We start from the raw sequence: 18,877 nt of genomic DNA, 5'->3' as shown, positions 1-18,877 counted from the left end.
ATTGCAAGGAAATAAATAAGACCTAGTTGTCTTCTTTATGACCAAAAACCCAAAAAAGCTTCCATAAGCATAAGAACTTGAATAAAGGCAAATGACATGAACACATTCTAGCTAAGAATGTATGCTACACCTCAGTGGAAACCATCCAGGTTGGTAGGCCTCGTGTTGGGGACTGGAAAGCATCCACTCACATCTTTGGGAAGACTTCCAATACTGCTAAGTGCTAGCTACATAAACATAAAAATACTTGGTATTTGAAGTGCACCTGCAGCTTTGTCTTTGTTTCTCTAGAAGGTTTGAATATAAAAACGGACAGCGCATGAGCCAGGCCTGGACCAGCAAAGGGTGACCAGGCAGAGAAAGCACAATCAGGGTGCTGTCCTGGACACCCCCTGCTGAGATCAGACACAGAGGCTCAATTGTCCACTGACCTGCAATTTTAAGAGATGGGCCCTTAAGAAAGGTTTCCTCCTTGGAAGAACCTTAGTACATGACGGGCATACAGACAAGGACACTGTACCTGGTGTCCCGAGCACACTGCACACAGGAATCAGGAAATGTTAGAAACACAATCAGTCAGTGAGACCAGCAAGACTCTCAGCAGGGAGAGCTGTGCATCTTTCCTGGGAGCTCCTCCCAAGGGATTCCAGCCTGTACCGGGCCTGAAACACTCTGCTAGCCCCATTCTCCCAGCCAGCTAATGGTAGGAATAATTATCAGGACACACCCCACCCAACTCATCCTCCAGGCCTGTCTTGCCAAGGCAATATGCAGTCCTGTGCTGCTGAATAAATGTCAAGGACCAGGGAAAGCAAAAAGCACAGCAGGTCTGGGAACAAGTGACAGCTTCCGAGGGTTATCAGAGCTCATCACCCCAAGTCAGTGCCTTTGTTCTCCAATACGACAAAAATCTGTGATTTCAGGGTTTACTACTACATGGCTCATAAGTGAAAGGATTTCGCCCTAGATAGGACACTGCAGCAGTGAGAGCCGGGACCAAGGGATGTTTACCTTGAGGTCATTTTCCCCGCCCCTAGGCAATTTACCTGTGGCGCGAAATGAATTCCAATGGGCTGCTTGGGCATCAGCAATGCCCTTTAGGCACCACCCCAGACCAAAGCTATAGTATGCCCCCCACACCATGTGTCTGGCAGAGAAAGCCAGACGCCACAGTCATGGAGTTTCTCTTCACATCCTTAAAATAAAGCCCACTTTACTTTATATTCTGTCTTCTAACCTTGTGCCAAAAATCCCTATCAATAATTTCACCTACAAAAAGGTAAGTTAGTGTAATTAAATTATGTAGAACCATAGCTTTGAAATGAAAACATAGAACTTCTCCTTTTATTTCCAATGTAGAAAAGGTTTCATGGTACAAAGCACAGAATTAAAGAAAAATAGATTTCTTTAATGCAGGACTTCTTGGAGCTTTTAATGTATTCCTTTTAACCCTAAAAGTGGAGTGATAGCACATAGCTAACTTATTTGACTAAAGAATTTGTGCATGTGTGATGATGAGGACTGAACCCAGGGTCCTGCATGCAAGGCAAGAGCTCTACCACTGAGCCACATCTCCAGCCCCTGGCTAAGGAATTTTTGCATCCAGGGCCTTCGTTCTAAGCTACAACCCTAGCCCTTTTTAATTTTTTATTTTAAGACAGGGTCTCACTAAATCCCTAAATTGCCTAAACTGGGCTTAAATTTATAATCCTCCTGCTTCAACCTCTCAAGAGTGCTGGGACTACAGGCCAGACTGACCAAGGAATTTCTTTTTTGCTTAATTCTCAGAACCAATGTACCCTACAAGGCATTTTGACAAACATTAATTAAATTCTACCTGCCATGAATCCAGATAGAGTTACATTAATTCAATCACCTGCACACTATTAAGTGGACACAGTTAAACTGTCAGAAATTCAAGAAAGCTCTAGGTGGAACACTATAGGCAAACCATGCCATGGGAAAAGACTGTTTTCCTTCCCCGCAGACCCATGCAGGCAGCAAGGAGTGCAACCGAGAGGAGCCCAGCACTTACCTTTTGTGCAGAATATGCCGTGCCATCTGTCGTGGTGACTTGCACTTCATCTCCAGTGTAATCAATGCTCTGGACCTGCCCAAGCCAGACAATTATGAATAAATGAGGGCTGGAACCACACGATGCAGGACCCAATCCTGTTTGCATTAAATAAATTTACATCTCTAAGGTTATGGGGACTCATTCCCTGGCATGCAGTAATCTAAGTAACCCTTATAGCTGAACTCAGGGAATTCAGACTTATAAACAAGATGTCAAAATATGGAAAAACTTTATGATATATTGGAGAGTGAAATATTCATAATCACCTCTATTACTAGAACAGTCTGTAATCTGAAGCCACTGAGAAAAGGATTTGATGGGAAAACTTAAAAGTGAAAATAAGCTGCATTAGGTTTGAAAGGCCGTGAGTAACTTAAAACATTTTCTTAATGAACATGCACGGAGGCTATGGTTTCCAAACAGTAACTGTGGCCTGACAGGGGCAATGCTATGACTACAGGCTACAACTATATCAAGAAAATACCAGAGACACTGGCTAGACATGTCATCAAAAACCCATCTGCTGAGAATCATGCATCCCAGATGTCCACACCCCAAGACAAGGCAGAGCCAGCGTCTCCTACCCCCGTCAGTGCTCACCGGAGACTGAAGCCGAATGTCAAGCCCTTCAGCCAATTTCTCAATGATTACAGAGTACCCAGGTGTTAGGAGAGTATGGTCACCAGCAAACTGGGCAAAGAATTCATTATGATCCCAGGAGCGAGCAGACACCTGGGAAACAACAAGAGATGTTAATCTTCAGGCAGTGTAAATCTTCAAGCTTATACCAGAAGGTCACTAAAAGGAGTTCCAGGCAGGAACAGACATGCAGAGCAGGAAGGTGAAGACACCAACTCTGCAGGAGACATAAAGGATGAGGATGAGGAACAGAGCAGCCCAGGCAGACACTACTGTTGGGCAGAAGGGACTCTCTCAGTAATGCAGAGGAGAATGTATCTCAAAACAAAAGTTCTGGATCACTTTAGCATTGGTCACCGATTTTAAAATATAAAAGTTGATTCTGCATATTCACAACTCTGGCGAAGGGCAATTCTAAGGGTGAAACTACATTTGATTAACTCCACAGAATACTCCATAGAATTAATTCCGTGCTACCCTCCTCTTGGAAAGCTCACAGCGGGTGAAACAGCACGATGTTGCAAAATGCTGCAGTTCCAACTGTAACGCAGAATGGAGTTGGAAACAGAGTCAATCATCGATGGTGTTTCTATTCAAAATACAGAGTACTACAGTGCTAGCTTCACAGTTGGTTAAATGGACAGAGCAAATTTAAATTTATTTTTTACAAGGTAATCAGGCCAAACTGCAAGAATGCTGTATTTTGGTTTCCTGAGAACAGTGTGTTTAGACTCCACATTTCCAAAGAAATCACCCCAGGGCTTCTGTAGAGGAAAAGAAGGGGATGGGGGGCATTCACAGGATAGGGCTCGTGGCCCAGCCCCATTTCATGCAGCAGCCCTTCCTCTCTTAGGTTTTTACAGACTGAGCATCTTCACATAGAATCTGAAGGAGGATTTTTCTGGTTTAAAAACAAAGAAGTTAAAATCAGTGTGAGGCTGGCTGTGTTGGTGCACACCTGTAATCCCAGCACTCAAGAGGCTGATACAGGAAGATCACTATGAGTTTGAGAACAGCTTGGGCTACACAGTGAGTTCAAGGGCAGCCTGAACTATGCAATGAAGCCTGTCTCAAAAAACAATGTGGATTAATAATGCTTTGAAGTTGCAAGGATCAAATCTCTGAGCAACAGAGTCATTCCTGCTTCTTTATCCAAGCCAACACCAACTGGATATTTAGATCTACAAGCAGCACATATGCAAAAGCAAGTATTTTCCAAGTCTGTTTCACAAACCCATGCGTACCTGGTGGAGATTGCTGCCACAGGCGTACTCCAGGTTACTGAGGTGGAACTGGAGCACCTGCCCTTCCAGCTCGCTGAACTGGATGCCAGATTCCTTAATGAAAGCTTTGTAGATCTCCTCTATCTTTTCTGGAATGGAACATACCAGAGCAGAGAAAAACAGCTTTAACATGATTCTGCCCAATCCATATCTTTTACCTGGCAAACCAAAAGGTCCAAAATCTTTCTCCAAGTAAAGTTGGAGGAAAGGGTTCTCTTATCAGGTCAACGACCTCATCTCAGGATGTAAAGGCTTAATGGAAACAAGACACAGAGAGTTCTATATCTGCAAGAATGTTTCATTTATTCTTACTTGAAAAACTCGCTTCTTTTGCTCAAGACACACAGAAGTGCCCTCGCCCATAAATGCACCCACACACAGAGGTCCACCATTGCCTTTCTAGTGCTACTCCCATCGTCTCCAAGCCCAGTTCCTGTAACATCTCCCCTCAACTAGGAGACCTCGACAAACTACCAGCTATAGGCTCTCCCAGTCAAGAACTTTCCCTGTGGACAGTCCCCACATTGGCCCTCTGCCTCAGTACCTTTAACAGCCACTTCCCTGTGGATTGGATAATCCATTTCAAAAGGTACAGCCGCGCAGGGCTAGCACATATTAGTCATTTCCAAGGTGGTGACTGCTACCTGTCCACTAAAACAACTGCTTAATCTTCCTGATAAAGTCCAGCCCTACAGGGCCCGCCCCTCCCAAGACCCTTCCCTATCCCGCTCCTTCCATCCTGGCCTGCTGGTCCCCAGGATGGTTCCCTGTCACCAGCACCAACACTTACCTACTCCATCTAACTAGAACTTTAACAGACATAGCCCCAAGAAGTCATTTCAACTACCATCTTCATAACTGGGGGCCTAACAGGTAGGGGAGGGTTCGGGCCTCATGTCTAATTTCAAGTATCTTAGCACAGGTGACTTCTAATTTTCCCAGCAATGACAACCACCCAATGCATATGCCACAGACTCCCAGATTCCTGTGGAGCATCGTGCAGACTAGAAACCGAGCTGAGTACCAGTAAACTTTTGTTTCTGTCTTAGTCTGCTGTGCTTTTCTACAACTAAAGCTTCTTGTTAAAGCTGATCCTCACACTCGACTGCAACATGGAGATGGCCAAGACACCTCCAGATTCATGCCAGGTTTTCGTCCCCAGCTCCCTGGGATTCTGGTTACTATTGGTGCCTTTCTCTTTGGTGAAGGGTAAAGAACCAAGACTGTTAAAACAGAATATAAAATTAAGTATAAACAGACTGGGAAAGGTCTTAATGTAATTTTTCATGTAAGTAATATTTGAAGTGTTTAGCACATATGCTTTGAAATAAACTCTGGACTCAGTACTTATACTTCGTTTATTTTGGTATCAGGAATCAAACTCAGGACTTGCACTTGCCAGGCAGCATTTACGCCACTGAGCTGTACACCTGGCCCCTTTGTTTTCTGCAGCTACATGCTACTGAAGTGAGATCTCAGTGGTCCAAGTACTGACAGGTAGAACAGAACTATAACATTTATATAGAGATGTGTGTGCTACCAGGAAAGCTTTTCCATAAAACACTAAGACGAAAAATGACTTGTATGTTATTGCTGGCCCTCCCATAGTAACTTTAAAGTAAGGCCAAAGCAAAGTATACTTTTGTAACTCAGAAATGTAAAGAAAAGCCCAGTTAGCAGCTACCAGACGAGTAGGTACAAGACAAATTCTAAGAGCATCCTCCAAGTTGACCTGATAATTGTTGTCAACTCCAGAAAACTTAGCAACTAACCACTTGGTCTGGACACCACAGCATTTGATTCAGGGTTGTCTGTTGCCCAGAGTTTATTTCTGAAAATGTTCTATTAAGATTTGTTTTTTAGGGGCTGGGGATTTAGCTCAGTGGCATAAAGCACCTGCCTTGCAAGCAGGCAGTTGTGAGTTCGATCCCTGGTACCGGTAAAAATGAAAAAAGACAAAAAAAAAAAAAAAAGATTTGTTTTTTGACACTTTCCCAGAGCGATCACAGTAGCAGGTACAGTCTCTCAGAGAAAACTGTAAAAGGAGAGACAAACCATCTCTACTACTGACACATTTACCCCAATTAATTTGGGGTATGAAAAACATATCAGTCTAGAGAACTGAGATTTCTCCTTTGCAAAAGAACACAGAATCAAAGCAAATAAACATCTTATAAATTGAGGTTAAATGTTTCCACTCCAATAAATACTATGCCTTCAAGAACTACAAATGAACACATTCAGGTCACTAAATTGTAGCTTACATAAATATTAACTTAAGCAGTAGCGTATTAAACCTCAGCTGGCACCCTCAGGCAAATGAGTCACTGTGGGCACTCAACTGCTCACCGAGGTGTGGTTAATGCTGTTCACTGAACCACCAAAACCAGAGGATTCTGAATTTAAATTCTTAAGTTATAACACCCTTTCTTAAGCAAAATATACCGGGAAAAATCATAACCTACTGCCTTAAGAAATGAAAAATCCTGATATACAGAAACCTTTATCTAGAAAACGTGTCACAGGATGATACTTTATTCACATAGGGCTTCTTTCCTTAAAAGTGCGTGCCTCTGAGTGATTTAAAATTAAACATTTAGGTGACTGTGTAAAACGCCAGCTATTGGGCAAAGTAAAGGTCACATGTGCAGCATCGGAGACCCCCAGGTAAGCCCATGGTCCATATGGGATTTACGAAAGGACCCTCCCTACTGCAGACGGCCCGGCTCACGCGGGAACTGTGCTGCTACTCATCAAGCTTAGTTAGGGCGACACTAAGACACACAAGCGGAACACCATTCTGCCCATACCTCCTAAAGGGACATCTTGGAGCTGAGTCTTATCCTTTCTCCACTCAGAGACAACATCCAAGAGAGCATTAAAATGAAAATCCATGCGCTTGTCAATGGTGGGGTCAGTTATTCTTCCACCTTCCTGAATTAAGTCACATCTTTCTCCAAATTTATGCATGCTGATGCCAAGCTTCAAAATAATAAGAGTAAGAAGGTGAACATTTTCCCAGGGAAAAAATATTCATAGGTTCTAAGCTGCAATTAGACAGAAGTGTCACGGAAAAAAGTCTCAAAAGTAAAGCTGAATGTGCTTCGTGGGGAGGAGCTGCAAAGCGAAGCGGTCAGAAAATGGCATGGAATCCCAGATGCCTGAATTCACCCGAATGTGAGTGCGACAGCAGCAGCTTCCCTGCCATGTGCCCTACGCTGCCAGCTACCGTCTTCATCAGACACTTGGCCTCCTCTGTGGACCTTCATGGGAATGAAGACACAGACACACAAACCCTCAGAGAAGCTGAAGTTGGTTTACCATCTATCAGTAAATGTCTAGAGAAAAAATCTTGGCCCAACCAGGTTGCCAGATAACAGACAGAATGCCCAGTTAATGCATTTTCAGATAATATTTTTTTTAAAGTACTAGGTATATCCCTAAATATTGCATCCAAAACATCCCCTATAATTTTTTTTCGGTATAGGGACTAAACCTAGGGCCTTCATTTGAGCTACAGCCCTGAGCCAATCCCAATTTTGTGTGTGTGTGTGTGGGGGGGGAGGCTCTTGTAAAGTTCCTAAATTGCTCAGTTTAGGGCTTGAACTTGCGATCCTCCTGTCTCAGCTTCTCCCAGTGCATTATAAGTGCATGCCACCAGGTCCTGCTTTCAATGAAATATTTAGGACATATTTGCACTAAAAAATTAAAAACCCCATCATTCAATGTGTTAAATCTGGCAACCTAAAATTATGAACTAATCAGATGGCCTGTAAATAACACACAAATAAAATTAAAGCTTTTGGAAAAAGAAAATCTTTTACATGCCTTCACAGAAAAGCAGAATTTTGCTTGCTCCTATTTACTCTGCAAAGAGGATGACGGGCTGCTGTGTGTCCAGGCTGGAAGCACACTAATACTGTGGACCTTTTTGTTGTTGCTGCTAAGGATGGAATCTGGCTATCACACCTGCTAGACAAGTGCTCTTATCAATGATAAGATGCATATTAATGAGGTACTATGTACAAGCAAACCAAGATAGTTTTTCTTTGTCCACAATACAAATCTTAAACAAACAAACAAATAACAACAACAACAAAAAAAACCTCACCTGCTCACACATTAGTGCTACTGGGTTATTAATACAGCCATTGACAATCTGGGGTCCTCTTCCCACTACAACACCTTTAAAGGATTTATCATCCCACACTCGGCCTCCAATTCTGTCTTTGGCTTCCAGGATAGTTACCTAAAAACACAAGCAGGGCATCCAAGTGGGACAGGATAGTCATACCAGGTAGAGTAGCCAAAATGCACAGTAATGGCATTAAAATACTCTCACAATCTACTGTATTTCACAAGCTGCAACTTTAGTTAAGTTTGAACAGAAGCCAAAGCAGATGCTCACAACAATTTGAGCTCTGGTGAGAGAATCTGAGTGTTCTGCTGGAGGAATCCCTCCCACTGTTCCCTCTCAAACCAGGTAATGACCAGATTTCACCAGCTAGTACATGAAATGAACTTTAAAAACTTGTGTTTTGTGTTTTTTTTTTTTTTTCTTTGTCTTTTTCCTTTGTATCGGTACCGGGATGGAACTCATGACTGCCTGCTTATGCCGCTGAGCTAAATCCCCAGTCCAAAAAACTTGTACTGAATAATATTCTGTAAGAGAAATAAACTACTAGCTGATTTTTCTATGAACTATCTATGCATAGAGAAAAAAATTCCTTTAGCATTGCAAACAGAACTTAAGCACCTAAGGCATGACTATTACTTTTTTAAAAAGCTGTCCCACTGTGTGTGAGGATGACATCAGTAGCCAGCCTAAACAAGTGAGTCCCACTGCCAGGCTACTGATCTTCACATTTCTAATGCATGGGGATATGAAACTGCTCTTAAGTGAGACAAGGACCATCTCACCTGTAGCCCTGGAATTCAGAGTGCCTCAGTTTGCTGGATTGCAATTGCTGAAAATGTGAGTCTTATTTATTGCAAGACCAGCTCTTTCATTTCTGGATCCCTAAAAGCATGACTTTGAATTGCTTGAGAAGAGGCCCTTGACTTCACCATCTCTCAGTTACTTACAGGAATCCACTTCTATTCTGAACCATTAGGGGGATGGCTGGTCCCCAGGCTGTCTCCTTCATCACTTGAGTAACAGGAGTCCTCTGGACACTCTTTGTCAGGCCTAAACACTTCCTCTAACTAGGAGCACCCCAAGTCATGGTTCCTCCCTCCCTATCCCCTTACTCTGACTTCGACTGAACAGCAACCCATCTGTTTCTCACTTCTTTCTCAAAGGCTGAATGAAGTCAGTCTCTGTGGACTTTGAGCTTAACAACCCTCTCTGCAATATATTCTGTAGGTTTTCCTAGTAAAACATAACCAAAAAAGGTTGGCCCTATATCTAACATTGAAATAATCACCTAAGATATTTTGTAATTTATTTATTTATTTTGTCTTTTTCCTTTTATCGGTACCGGGGATTGAACTCATGACTGCCTGCTTGCAAGGCAGGCGCTTATGCCACTGAGCTAAATCCCCAGCCCCCTATTTTGAAGTTTAATGTCACAGAGAAAATATTTCACAAAGCAAGCACTTTCTATAAATCCAACTCAAATTCCTGTTTTGTCAGCAATACAATGTAATCCTCAAAAGCAAAGATTTTTCTTTTCCAGATTAAGATTCAAAGCATTTCTTTGGTTTGCACAGAAAAACCAAATGAGTATTTCCGAAACTTTTATCCAAGAAGGTGAATTTCCATGCTGTCTTCATCTCAAACTGTCTCCTTTACTGTGTTAATGATAATCTGTCAAGAACTCCTGCTTTAATGAAAAGTTAGAATTCTTCTGACTTGCTCACAAGACAAAACTCTTTGAAGCTGTGAGGATTTCTATCTTTTCTACCTTTCTTTAGTTAACTCAGTTTCAAATGCTGTTAACTTTTCTAGGGGTCTGTTGTAAAGACATAATGCATTTAATATTCTTAATTAAAATTAGGATCTAGTTTCTAAGTTTCAGAACTTGGACCAAAGGAAAAATTAACCATCTGTTTCTGCCTACACAGTCCCAAAATCTTACCTTAATTCCAAAGTTATGCAGTTGCCTAGCAGCTGCTAGCCCTGCTGGACCAGCCCCAACAATGATGACTGACTTCTAAAAAAAAGAAAGGAAACAAATCTCCAATCAGAGCAAGGATGACAACATACTGCTAGAGTCATTCTTGAAGGTACTAACTACCAAGTGACATTAGCTCATCTACATCTCTTTGAAGCCCTTAGAGTTATACTCCTAAAGAACATGAAGTACTAGTAGTACTGCTTAATCCATTCTCTGTCACCCCACTTTTTTTCCTGCAGAAACTATACTTGACATTCTCCTCTTTGGAGGAACATATTTTACAAAAGTCCTGGTGGCATAAGTCTTATGTGGTTTTTACTAGTATTACTAACATCAAACACTCTGGTATTGTATCATGACAATGGCAGTGGTATTGCTGAAGCCAGACACCTACATTGTGATAGTCTTTAGGAAGAAGATACTGGTCGGCTCCCACGGTAAGAACTCCTGTGTTGATGAGACCTTTCCTTGTCATAAAATAAAGTATCCTCTCCACCTCCTGAACACACCGAATGCGCACAAGACCGCGGACGATAATGTGAGGAATGCATTTCTGAGGCGTAAGAGCTTCCTGTGTTTAGAAATGAAATCAAAACTGTTAAAAAAAAAAAAGAAAAAGAACATCCAAGGAACTCAAATCAATGTCAAGAAAATAAATATCCCAACTTACAAGTGAGCAAAGTAGAAGCTAGGGAAGAGGCTTGGTGACAGAACACTTGCTTGCACTGCATTAGGCCCTAAACTGTATCCCAAAGGCAAAGAACCTAAATAGACATTTCTCAAAAGACACAGGTGTGGCCAATATGTATACGAAAAAATGTTCAGTATCACTGGTGACTAGGAAAATGGAAAGTCAGATGACAGTGATACATCACCTCATTAAATGGCTACTATCCAAAAAGCAAAAGATGATCAGAAATGCAGACCAGCAGTAAAGCACTTGCCTAACTTGCACAAGGGCCTGGCTTGATCCCAAGCATGGGGGTCAGAGGCTGTCAAGTGCCCATAAGACATGGAAAAAAGGGCTCCCTGGTACACTGATGGTGGGACTGTAAATTATACCCTTGTTATGAAAACAGTTCTGAAGTTCCACCAAAAATTAAACTACCATTTAATTTTGTAGTTTACTATCTAGCAATACCACTACAAGGTATATAGCCAAAGGAAACAAATTAGTATGTTACTGAGGTATCTGCACCCTCACATTCCTTGTGGCATTACGGTAGCCAAGACATGAAATGGACTAAATGCCCACCAACTGATGAATGGATGGTGAAAAAAACAGTGTATTTACACAATAGAATGCTATTCAGCCTTAATAAGGAAGGAACTCATGTTCTTTGCCATGACATGATGAACCTAGAGGACCTCATGTGAAATGAAATAAACTAGGAACAGAAAGTCCTCTAGAATCTCACTGAGACGCAGAATCTAAAAATGAATTCACAGAAGTTGTGAGCACAAAGGGAGCTCGCAGGACAGGCAAAGGTAGGATGTGAGAAAGCAGAGGTCAAAAAATCTCAGAGGAACAAGCTCAAGAGATCTACATGCATTATGGTCCAGAATATCACTGAGAATAGGTATTTTTAATATTCTTGCAATAAAAATATGTAAGCTTTAGCATATATTGAACAGCTTGACTTAGCCATGCCATAATACATACAAATTTAAATATGTCATGTTACATATTATACACAGACATAATTTTGTCAACTTTAAGGTCTTTTTTTAAAATCCTGGTTCCTCTGCAAGTTGAGCATAAAATTATTATGATCCAGCAATGCCACTCCTGGCTATATACCCCAAACAATTAAAAACACGACAAAATACTGATAGCAGAAACATTCAAATAGTCAAAAAGTGGAAACAGGGCCAAGGAAATAGCTCAGTGGTGCAGTACCTGCCTGGCAAGTGTACTGTTGGGAGTTTGAACCCCAGTACCAAAAAAAAAGTGGAAACTGCAATATGCTTGAGTCGATGGTCAATATGTGATATATCTACACGACAGAATATTATTCCATCATAAAATGAAATGACATTCTAATATATGCCAGAGCATGAAAGAGTCTTAAAAACCTGACACTAAGTTAAAGAGCTACTGTAAGCAACCGGCTGATTCAGACTGAGTTGATAGCAACTGAGGTACAAAACCAACTTAATGCTTGTATTGTCTGATTGACTTTGCAGACCTAAAACTGATAGTCTGAGCACCCATTAGAAGGACAATGATATGCAATAGAGCAACTCTGGGGCGGTTTTCTTCTGTGTTAATTTTGAAATCTAGTGTTATTCTGTTTTGCTCTATTTGATTGTTTTATTTTATTCAATGTTTTGTTTTGATTGATTTTATTCTGTTCTGTTTTGTTTGATTTTATGATGTCTAATGGTATGGGCAGCAATTCTGAAGATAGCAAGAGGCATTTTGGTAGTCATTATTGATTTCCTATTATCCTATTTTAAAGTCCTGTATCACTTCACTTTTTGGCTTTATTCTATTTTGTTTGGCTTTATTCTCTTTAAAATAAAATTTAGCTGGGGATTTAGCTTAGTAGCATAAGCACCTGCCTGGCAAGCTCGAGGTTGCGAGTTCAATCCCCAATACCAGAAAAAAAAAAAAAAGAATTTAATAAAATAATAAAACTCCAGAATAACTCACATCCAACATTTATCATTAAGACAGGAAAAAGAAGTTTATTCTTGCCTGATCAAGAATTTAAAAAAGAGGGGCTGGGGATTTAGCTCGGCGGCATAAGCAAGCGGTCGTGAGTTCGATCCCCGGTACCGATAAAAATGAAAAAGAGAAAAAAAAAGTGAAAAAAAAAAAAAAAAAGAATTTACAAAAGAGACAATTGAATGACATAGCAATTTGCACTGCAATCTAAGTTTCCCCTCACAGAAAATGACTGCTACAAAGGATGTGGTAGCAGATTACATCACCTTCCCAACTCAAAGGCCACTAGAAATCCAGACTGCTATAGAAATCTGGGCTCTGGCAGCAGGCAAAGGTGGCTCTCACCACTAGAAATAGGCCGGTGTCCTGGTTTAGCAACTTACACCTTCTTTGGTCACCCTAGCTTTGGAAAGACACTGGCCCATTTCAGATTCAGCTGAACAAAGCCTCAGCCTCAGCCTCAGCCAGGGTGTGACATTTAGAACAGGCACCAAAGGAGTCCCCAACCCAAGGCTTGTCTTCTACTTCTTTTTGCCAATCCCCATTGGGAAATGTCTTGTAACATAGCATGGCATCCTTAATCAAGAATCTGAAATCTGAAATGCTCCAAAATTTGAGTGTTGACACAGGGCTCAAGAAGACTCAAATATTAAAGAATTTCAGATGTTTTAGATCAGGGAGGCTTAACATGTACTTGGTGGTCCCAACTGGGAAGTGTTACTGGCATCTAGAGGTAGAGGTGCAGATTATTGCTAAATGTCTACGGTGCATAAGACAACATCTCCTGCCCCCCCAAGAATTATCCACCCCAAACTGTTAACAGTGCCAAGGCTGTGAACACAGCTGTAAAGCTGCCATCCACAAGGCAGTGCCTCCTCTTCTCCACCCCACTCAGCCACCGAGCACATCGTTACTCACTTTGCAGTTTGTGTACCACAGGGCCAGGATGAGGTTTCTCAGGGCCAGGTACATGGTGGGGTCTCGGGAGTACTCAGGAAACTCATAGAGCTCATCCAGTTCCATTACATCAGGCCGCACACACAGGGCTTTGCCACACTCATTGGGCTGGTAGAAAGGCTGGAAGTAGCGGTTCATGCCTGGAACTGAGAGGAGACACCAGCAGGCACCTCCTGCAAGCTGCAACCTCCAACTCCAGGAGAATTAAAGAGCAAAAGCAAGCCTAGAAGGGCAGCCTGGACAAGCCCCACATTTATCCTACAAGAACACTCGCTTCGTCCATCCAATTGGCAATGCACTCAGGAACAAATCATTTTCCCCGATTTCTCTCAAGTCAGTCATACCCTTAATTTCCACAGTAGAGAAATTTCAGAAACAATTTTTAATTGTGTTGAAAATATACTTTGTAAAATTTACCACCTTAGACACCTAAAGTGTAAACATATTTGCACTGCTGTGCAACAGATCTCTAGGGCTTTTTCATCCTGAAAGACTAAAACTATACCCACTAAACAACTTCTCATTATGGAAATTATTTCCAAAGTAACTTCTTTTTTGGCATTTTTCAATTATAAAATGGAATAATCACTGTGTCCCAAGGATGGGCTTACATGTAAGGAATACTCTGTCTGTATCAGTGATTAGAGAATATTAATATAACAGGTATTTACTCCTACAAAGCTGGGGGGAAATGCTAGAACAGTGCTATTTTGTAAACTTTTAAAAATTTACAATATCATAAACATTTTCCCACATCAATAAGCAAGACTTCAATGGCTATATAATGTACAAAGCCATAATAAAGCCAAAACAACTTTTTTTGCACATAAATCCTTAACTTATTCAATAACTTATTTAGGATACCTTCCTACAGTACCCATAGGGTTATCTACTGAGTCAAAGGGAATCTATTTTAAGGTTTTTGGTACAAAACTGCCAAATTGTCTTTCATAAATGTACACTGGCCCTAACAGGATTTCAATGCTATTACCTCACACCTTCCTAACTCCAGTCATTACCAGCTTTGCTTTGATCTTCACAGGTACATTTTAAGAAGGTCCAGTGTCACTAGACAGAAACCTTAAGATAGGACTACAATGTAAAAATGTATCTCCACTATCAAAAATACAGTTTGTTCATACACAGATGGTGGAAGACACAGGATCTTAAAGCTTCCCGGCTTTACAGTCGAGAGTCCGAAAATGTCTGTCCAAACCTCAAGTCCTGAATTATTCTGAGAGTTTTGATCACCAGTGGCATCATTAGAGAGACACAGAGAAAAAAGTGCTATTTATACAGTTCAAAACTGCTATTCCTCTGCTAAGTCAGAGTTCTTATACTCACTAACTTGTAATTGAAAGCTTATATCCACCTTTCAATTCAACACTCATTAAACCTCGTAGGTAATTAATAGATTAATGTCACGGGTTGTCCAAGTTACTCTGTGAAACCTTAACTGCATACTACCAGTGATCTGACTGATGTACAGCACAGTCATCATGCCTCAGTATTCTTGAGCAATTGGTTCCAGGACCTCCCAGGGATCAAGATCCCTGGCTGTTCAAGTCCCTTATATTAAGCAGCATGATGTTTACATATAACCTAGATATAGCCTTGAAATCATCTCTAAATTACGTCTAATACCTAACAATACAAATGCTGTTGTTGTGCTGTATTGTTAGAAATGGTGCCTACAACTGAAAGCCTGTTTATGTTCAGTACAAGTAAATGTCTCCAAGACATTTTCTAGCCAATGGATTGGTTGAATCCACTGACATGATGTGGATGAAATAATGAGGCATTAAATCATAAGGTACTTTACACATCATCTCAGACATTTTAAAAAAAATCTTGCCTTTGTGGGAAACACAAAGGAAGTGGAAAGGAGAGAAGACTAGCACAGCTCTCACCAAGCACAGCAGGGGGCCCCTTGGAGGGCTCCGGCCTCCCTGGGCTGGCATCACCAGTGGCAGCTGTGGTGGTGGCAGTGGCAGTGGCAGTGGCAGCGCGGTTCGTGCTGGTACAGGAGGGACTCATGCCCACGCAGTCAGGGTAGTAGGCAGAGAGCAGAGGTGCTGCCACGCTGTCTTTCAGCAAAGGAGGTAGGATGAGCATGGAGTACCACCAATGGTTGGAAACTTCTGACACTCTCTGAAATTCACCGGCAAGAGGAAGGGAGAGAAGGGCAGAGAGGAAACGCACATGCGGATTATGCCCAGGACAGATGGTTACGATTCATCATTCATCCTTAAGCCTCTTCCTCCAACTTACTTGATTCTGTATCAAGAGTTCTGCACACAGATTTCAAAACAAAAATGGCTTATGATACTTAAGAGTTAATGTTTCCTAGGCAAAATTCTTCACAATATTCATCCTCCCTTCCCAAATTCTACCAGGGAAGTCTTTCAAGATGCCTCCACTTTTTTACACTGGAAGCCCCTTGCAGAGTTGGGAGTGGAAGATTTATGTCTGTGCCATGATCCGCTCTCGTCCAGCTCCTTTTTACATTTGCTATCTCAAGATAATTGAAACTGAAAAACTGGACCTAAAAAACAATTATCCTAAGCAGCAGTCAAGCATGACTGTTATTTTTTTTAAAGCATTACTGTTTTTTGCCATAGCTACCAAAAACAGCTGGAAAGGAAAGTATGCTACCACCAGCCAATTGCAGAAATAAACAAAAGAAGTTGGATTTGGTCTTCAAAATGTGATCACATTCCAGAGGTGACTTAAACATGGATCAAACCACCCCGCAGTGACTACTGCAATGAAAACAAAACACACGTGCCTTCTAAAGCAGCACGGCCACAGATGCCTATGTTGGTCAATCTTGGCTAAACAACTACATGAAACTTAAATGTATGCTCGAAGAATACTCAGACTTTGATACAGAAGAGCCTTGAAGCCCATGGACTCTTCATTTCTAGTTCTCCAGGCTCAAAGCAAATGCCATCTGCCATCAAGCAAGTTTTTGAATTTGTAACCTTGGGGTGAATCTAGTTTGGAGATGCCTTCTGTTTTCTTTTCAGATTCTAAATCAGAAACATATTTCAGTTTACCACAAGCCCCAATTAGTAACCTTATAACATACATGCAGTGCTTCACATACCCATCTTACTTGCCTGGGCCCTGGCAGCATGTGTATCTTCAAAATCTCCACTCTCAGCGCTTATTTTAGGTTGACCTACCCTTTACCAACCCACGTTGCACCCACATTGCCCCAGCTCCTTCCCCAATATACTAGGCCTGACTCTACCAACTACTGCCTTCTTAGTGCAAGTTGAGTCTTGGAGTACCACCAATGGTTGGAACTTGCACTAAGAAGGCAGCTGAGTCTTCAGCTCCTGACATCTGGACTGAATAATACAGAGGGTAAGTCCCTGAAAAACCATGAATACAGTCTGTTCCTACTCGCTTCCATTTGCTGGGTCATGCTGTTTGGCAGGGTAAAGAAGCCCTGCCATCTTGCTGGGAGCCCATTTTCTTTCCCCAGAGTCTGCCTGAGGCTGTTCCAACCCAACTTCCGCATGGCACAGGAGAAACGAGCAATGACTACTCAACTAGCACCTGCTCTTGCTAGTCAGTCACCAATCTTGCTTATGAGTGTCAACATGCAAATAAAACCCCACCCTCACCGATACCACTGAAGAAGCTGTCATTGATAGAACTGATCTATTAGCATATTTAAATACCCATTGTAGTAGCTTACAGTGTTCCCCAAAAGTTCATGTTCACCATGAACCTCAGAATGTGATCTAAGCCAGGCATGGTGGCACACACCTGTAATCTCAGCACTTAGGAGGCTGAGGCAAAAGGACTACCACAAGTTTAAGGCCAGCCTGGGATACATAGTGAGTTCAAGGTCAACCTGAACTACATACTTAAGAGTCTCAAAATCCCAAAATGAAAATAAAAGTGACCTTATTTGGAAGTAGGAACTTTGCAAATATTAGTAGTTACGACCTGGTCATACTGGATTAGAGGAAGCCATAAACTCAGCATGACTGGGGCCCTCAGTGAAAAGAGATACAGACAAGAGCAGACACAAAGGAGAGGCCAAGACTATGCTGCTGGCAGAGCTTGGAGCAGTGCATCTGCCCTCCAGCAAATGCCAACCACTGCTAGCAAAGAGCAGGAGCTAGAAGAGATAAGGAAGGCTCTCCACAGCTACTGGCACCTGGATTTCAGCCTCTAGTCACTAGAACTGTGAGCAAATATACTGCTGTTGCTTCAGTTTGTGTTAAGGAAACCCATGTACCACTGACAATTTAGGAATTGCTGCAACTTTAGAATCCACAGGAAGAGAAAAGAGGAAGGGGGAAGGTCATGGTTATAAGCCTCAATCTGACTCTTCTAACTGAATGCAAAATTAAGTGACGGATGAACATCCAAGAACCCTGCCAGTGTTTTTTTTAAGTTCTTATTTCTCAAGAATACAGCCTCTGACCTAAAGTTCAGATTCTTCTAGGTGCAAAATGGTCTCTGCAATATTACTACTGCCAGGATCTGATAATAACATTACCATGCTCCACTGAAAAGTCTTTAATCAGCAGCCAAATGGAGAGAAATTCAGAGTGCTACTCTCATTTAGTTAGACTACTTATCATCAAAGGCACAATTAACTCCAATCCAGAACATGCAGAAATACTTACCAGATCCTCGGGCATGGAACAATGATCTGAGTTCTCAGGCTGCAACAGAAAACCAAGCATTAATGAGGTTTGTTTATAAAATTGAGCTTCAGGTATCAACTCATCTTCAGTATAATACCTCTTTTTTTACCTACTATGTGGGCAAACAAAAAAATCTGCTAAATTGCTATATGAGTGAGGGTTTCAGAAGATAGGCAGGTTGTTTGTTTTTTAAAACAGGCAATTTCATGAGGATGGTTCTAATTTTAAAAATATATATATATATATATGGCCAGGTGTAGTGGTGCATTCTTATAATCCCAGTACTTGGGAGGCTGAGGCAGAAGAACCATTTGCAAGTTTGAGACCAGCCTGGGTTGTAGCAAGACCCTGTCTCAAAAACATTAACACACACACACACACACACACACACACACACACACACACAAGAATATAATCACTGTGGAGAGGAATTTGACAAAATACCAACATTTTAAATG

General features: G+C 41.6%; 1 protein-coding gene across 2 annotated transcripts in view; it reads right to left on the bottom strand.

Annotated features, from left to right (window-relative positions):
- Positions 1-18,877, bottom strand: part of Kdm1b (lysine demethylase 1B) — a 57,418-nt gene that overhangs the window by 14,905 nt on the left and 23,636 nt on the right. For both annotated transcript variants that reach the window (XM_003468762.5, XM_023564718.2), the window contains exons 7-16: positions 18,399-18,437; positions 15,657-15,897; positions 13,708-13,892; positions 10,513-10,689; positions 10,080-10,154; positions 8,111-8,248; positions 6,810-6,981; positions 3,961-4,088; positions 2,678-2,809; positions 2,036-2,110 (exon numbers count right to left, since the gene is read on the bottom strand). In XM_003468762.5, the coding sequence (XP_003468810.2) occupies positions 2,036-2,110; positions 2,678-2,809; positions 3,961-4,088; positions 6,810-6,981; positions 8,111-8,248; positions 10,080-10,154; positions 10,513-10,689; positions 13,708-13,892; positions 15,657-15,897; positions 18,399-18,437 (1,362 nt within the window). The remainder of the gene's footprint in view (positions 1-2,035; positions 2,111-2,677; positions 2,810-3,960; positions 4,089-6,809; positions 6,982-8,110; positions 8,249-10,079; positions 10,155-10,512; positions 10,690-13,707; positions 13,893-15,656; positions 15,898-18,398; positions 18,438-18,877) is intronic.

Source organism: Cavia porcellus, unplaced genomic scaffold (assembly GCF_034190915.1).
Source record: "Cavia porcellus strain 051 isolate PalLab524CR breed Dunkin Hartley unplaced genomic scaffold, mCavPor4.1 scaffold_13, whole genome shotgun sequence".
Lineage (NCBI taxonomy): Eukaryota > Metazoa > Chordata > Mammalia > Rodentia > Caviidae > Cavia > Cavia porcellus.
This window is presented reverse-complemented; position numbering and strand designations above follow the sequence as displayed.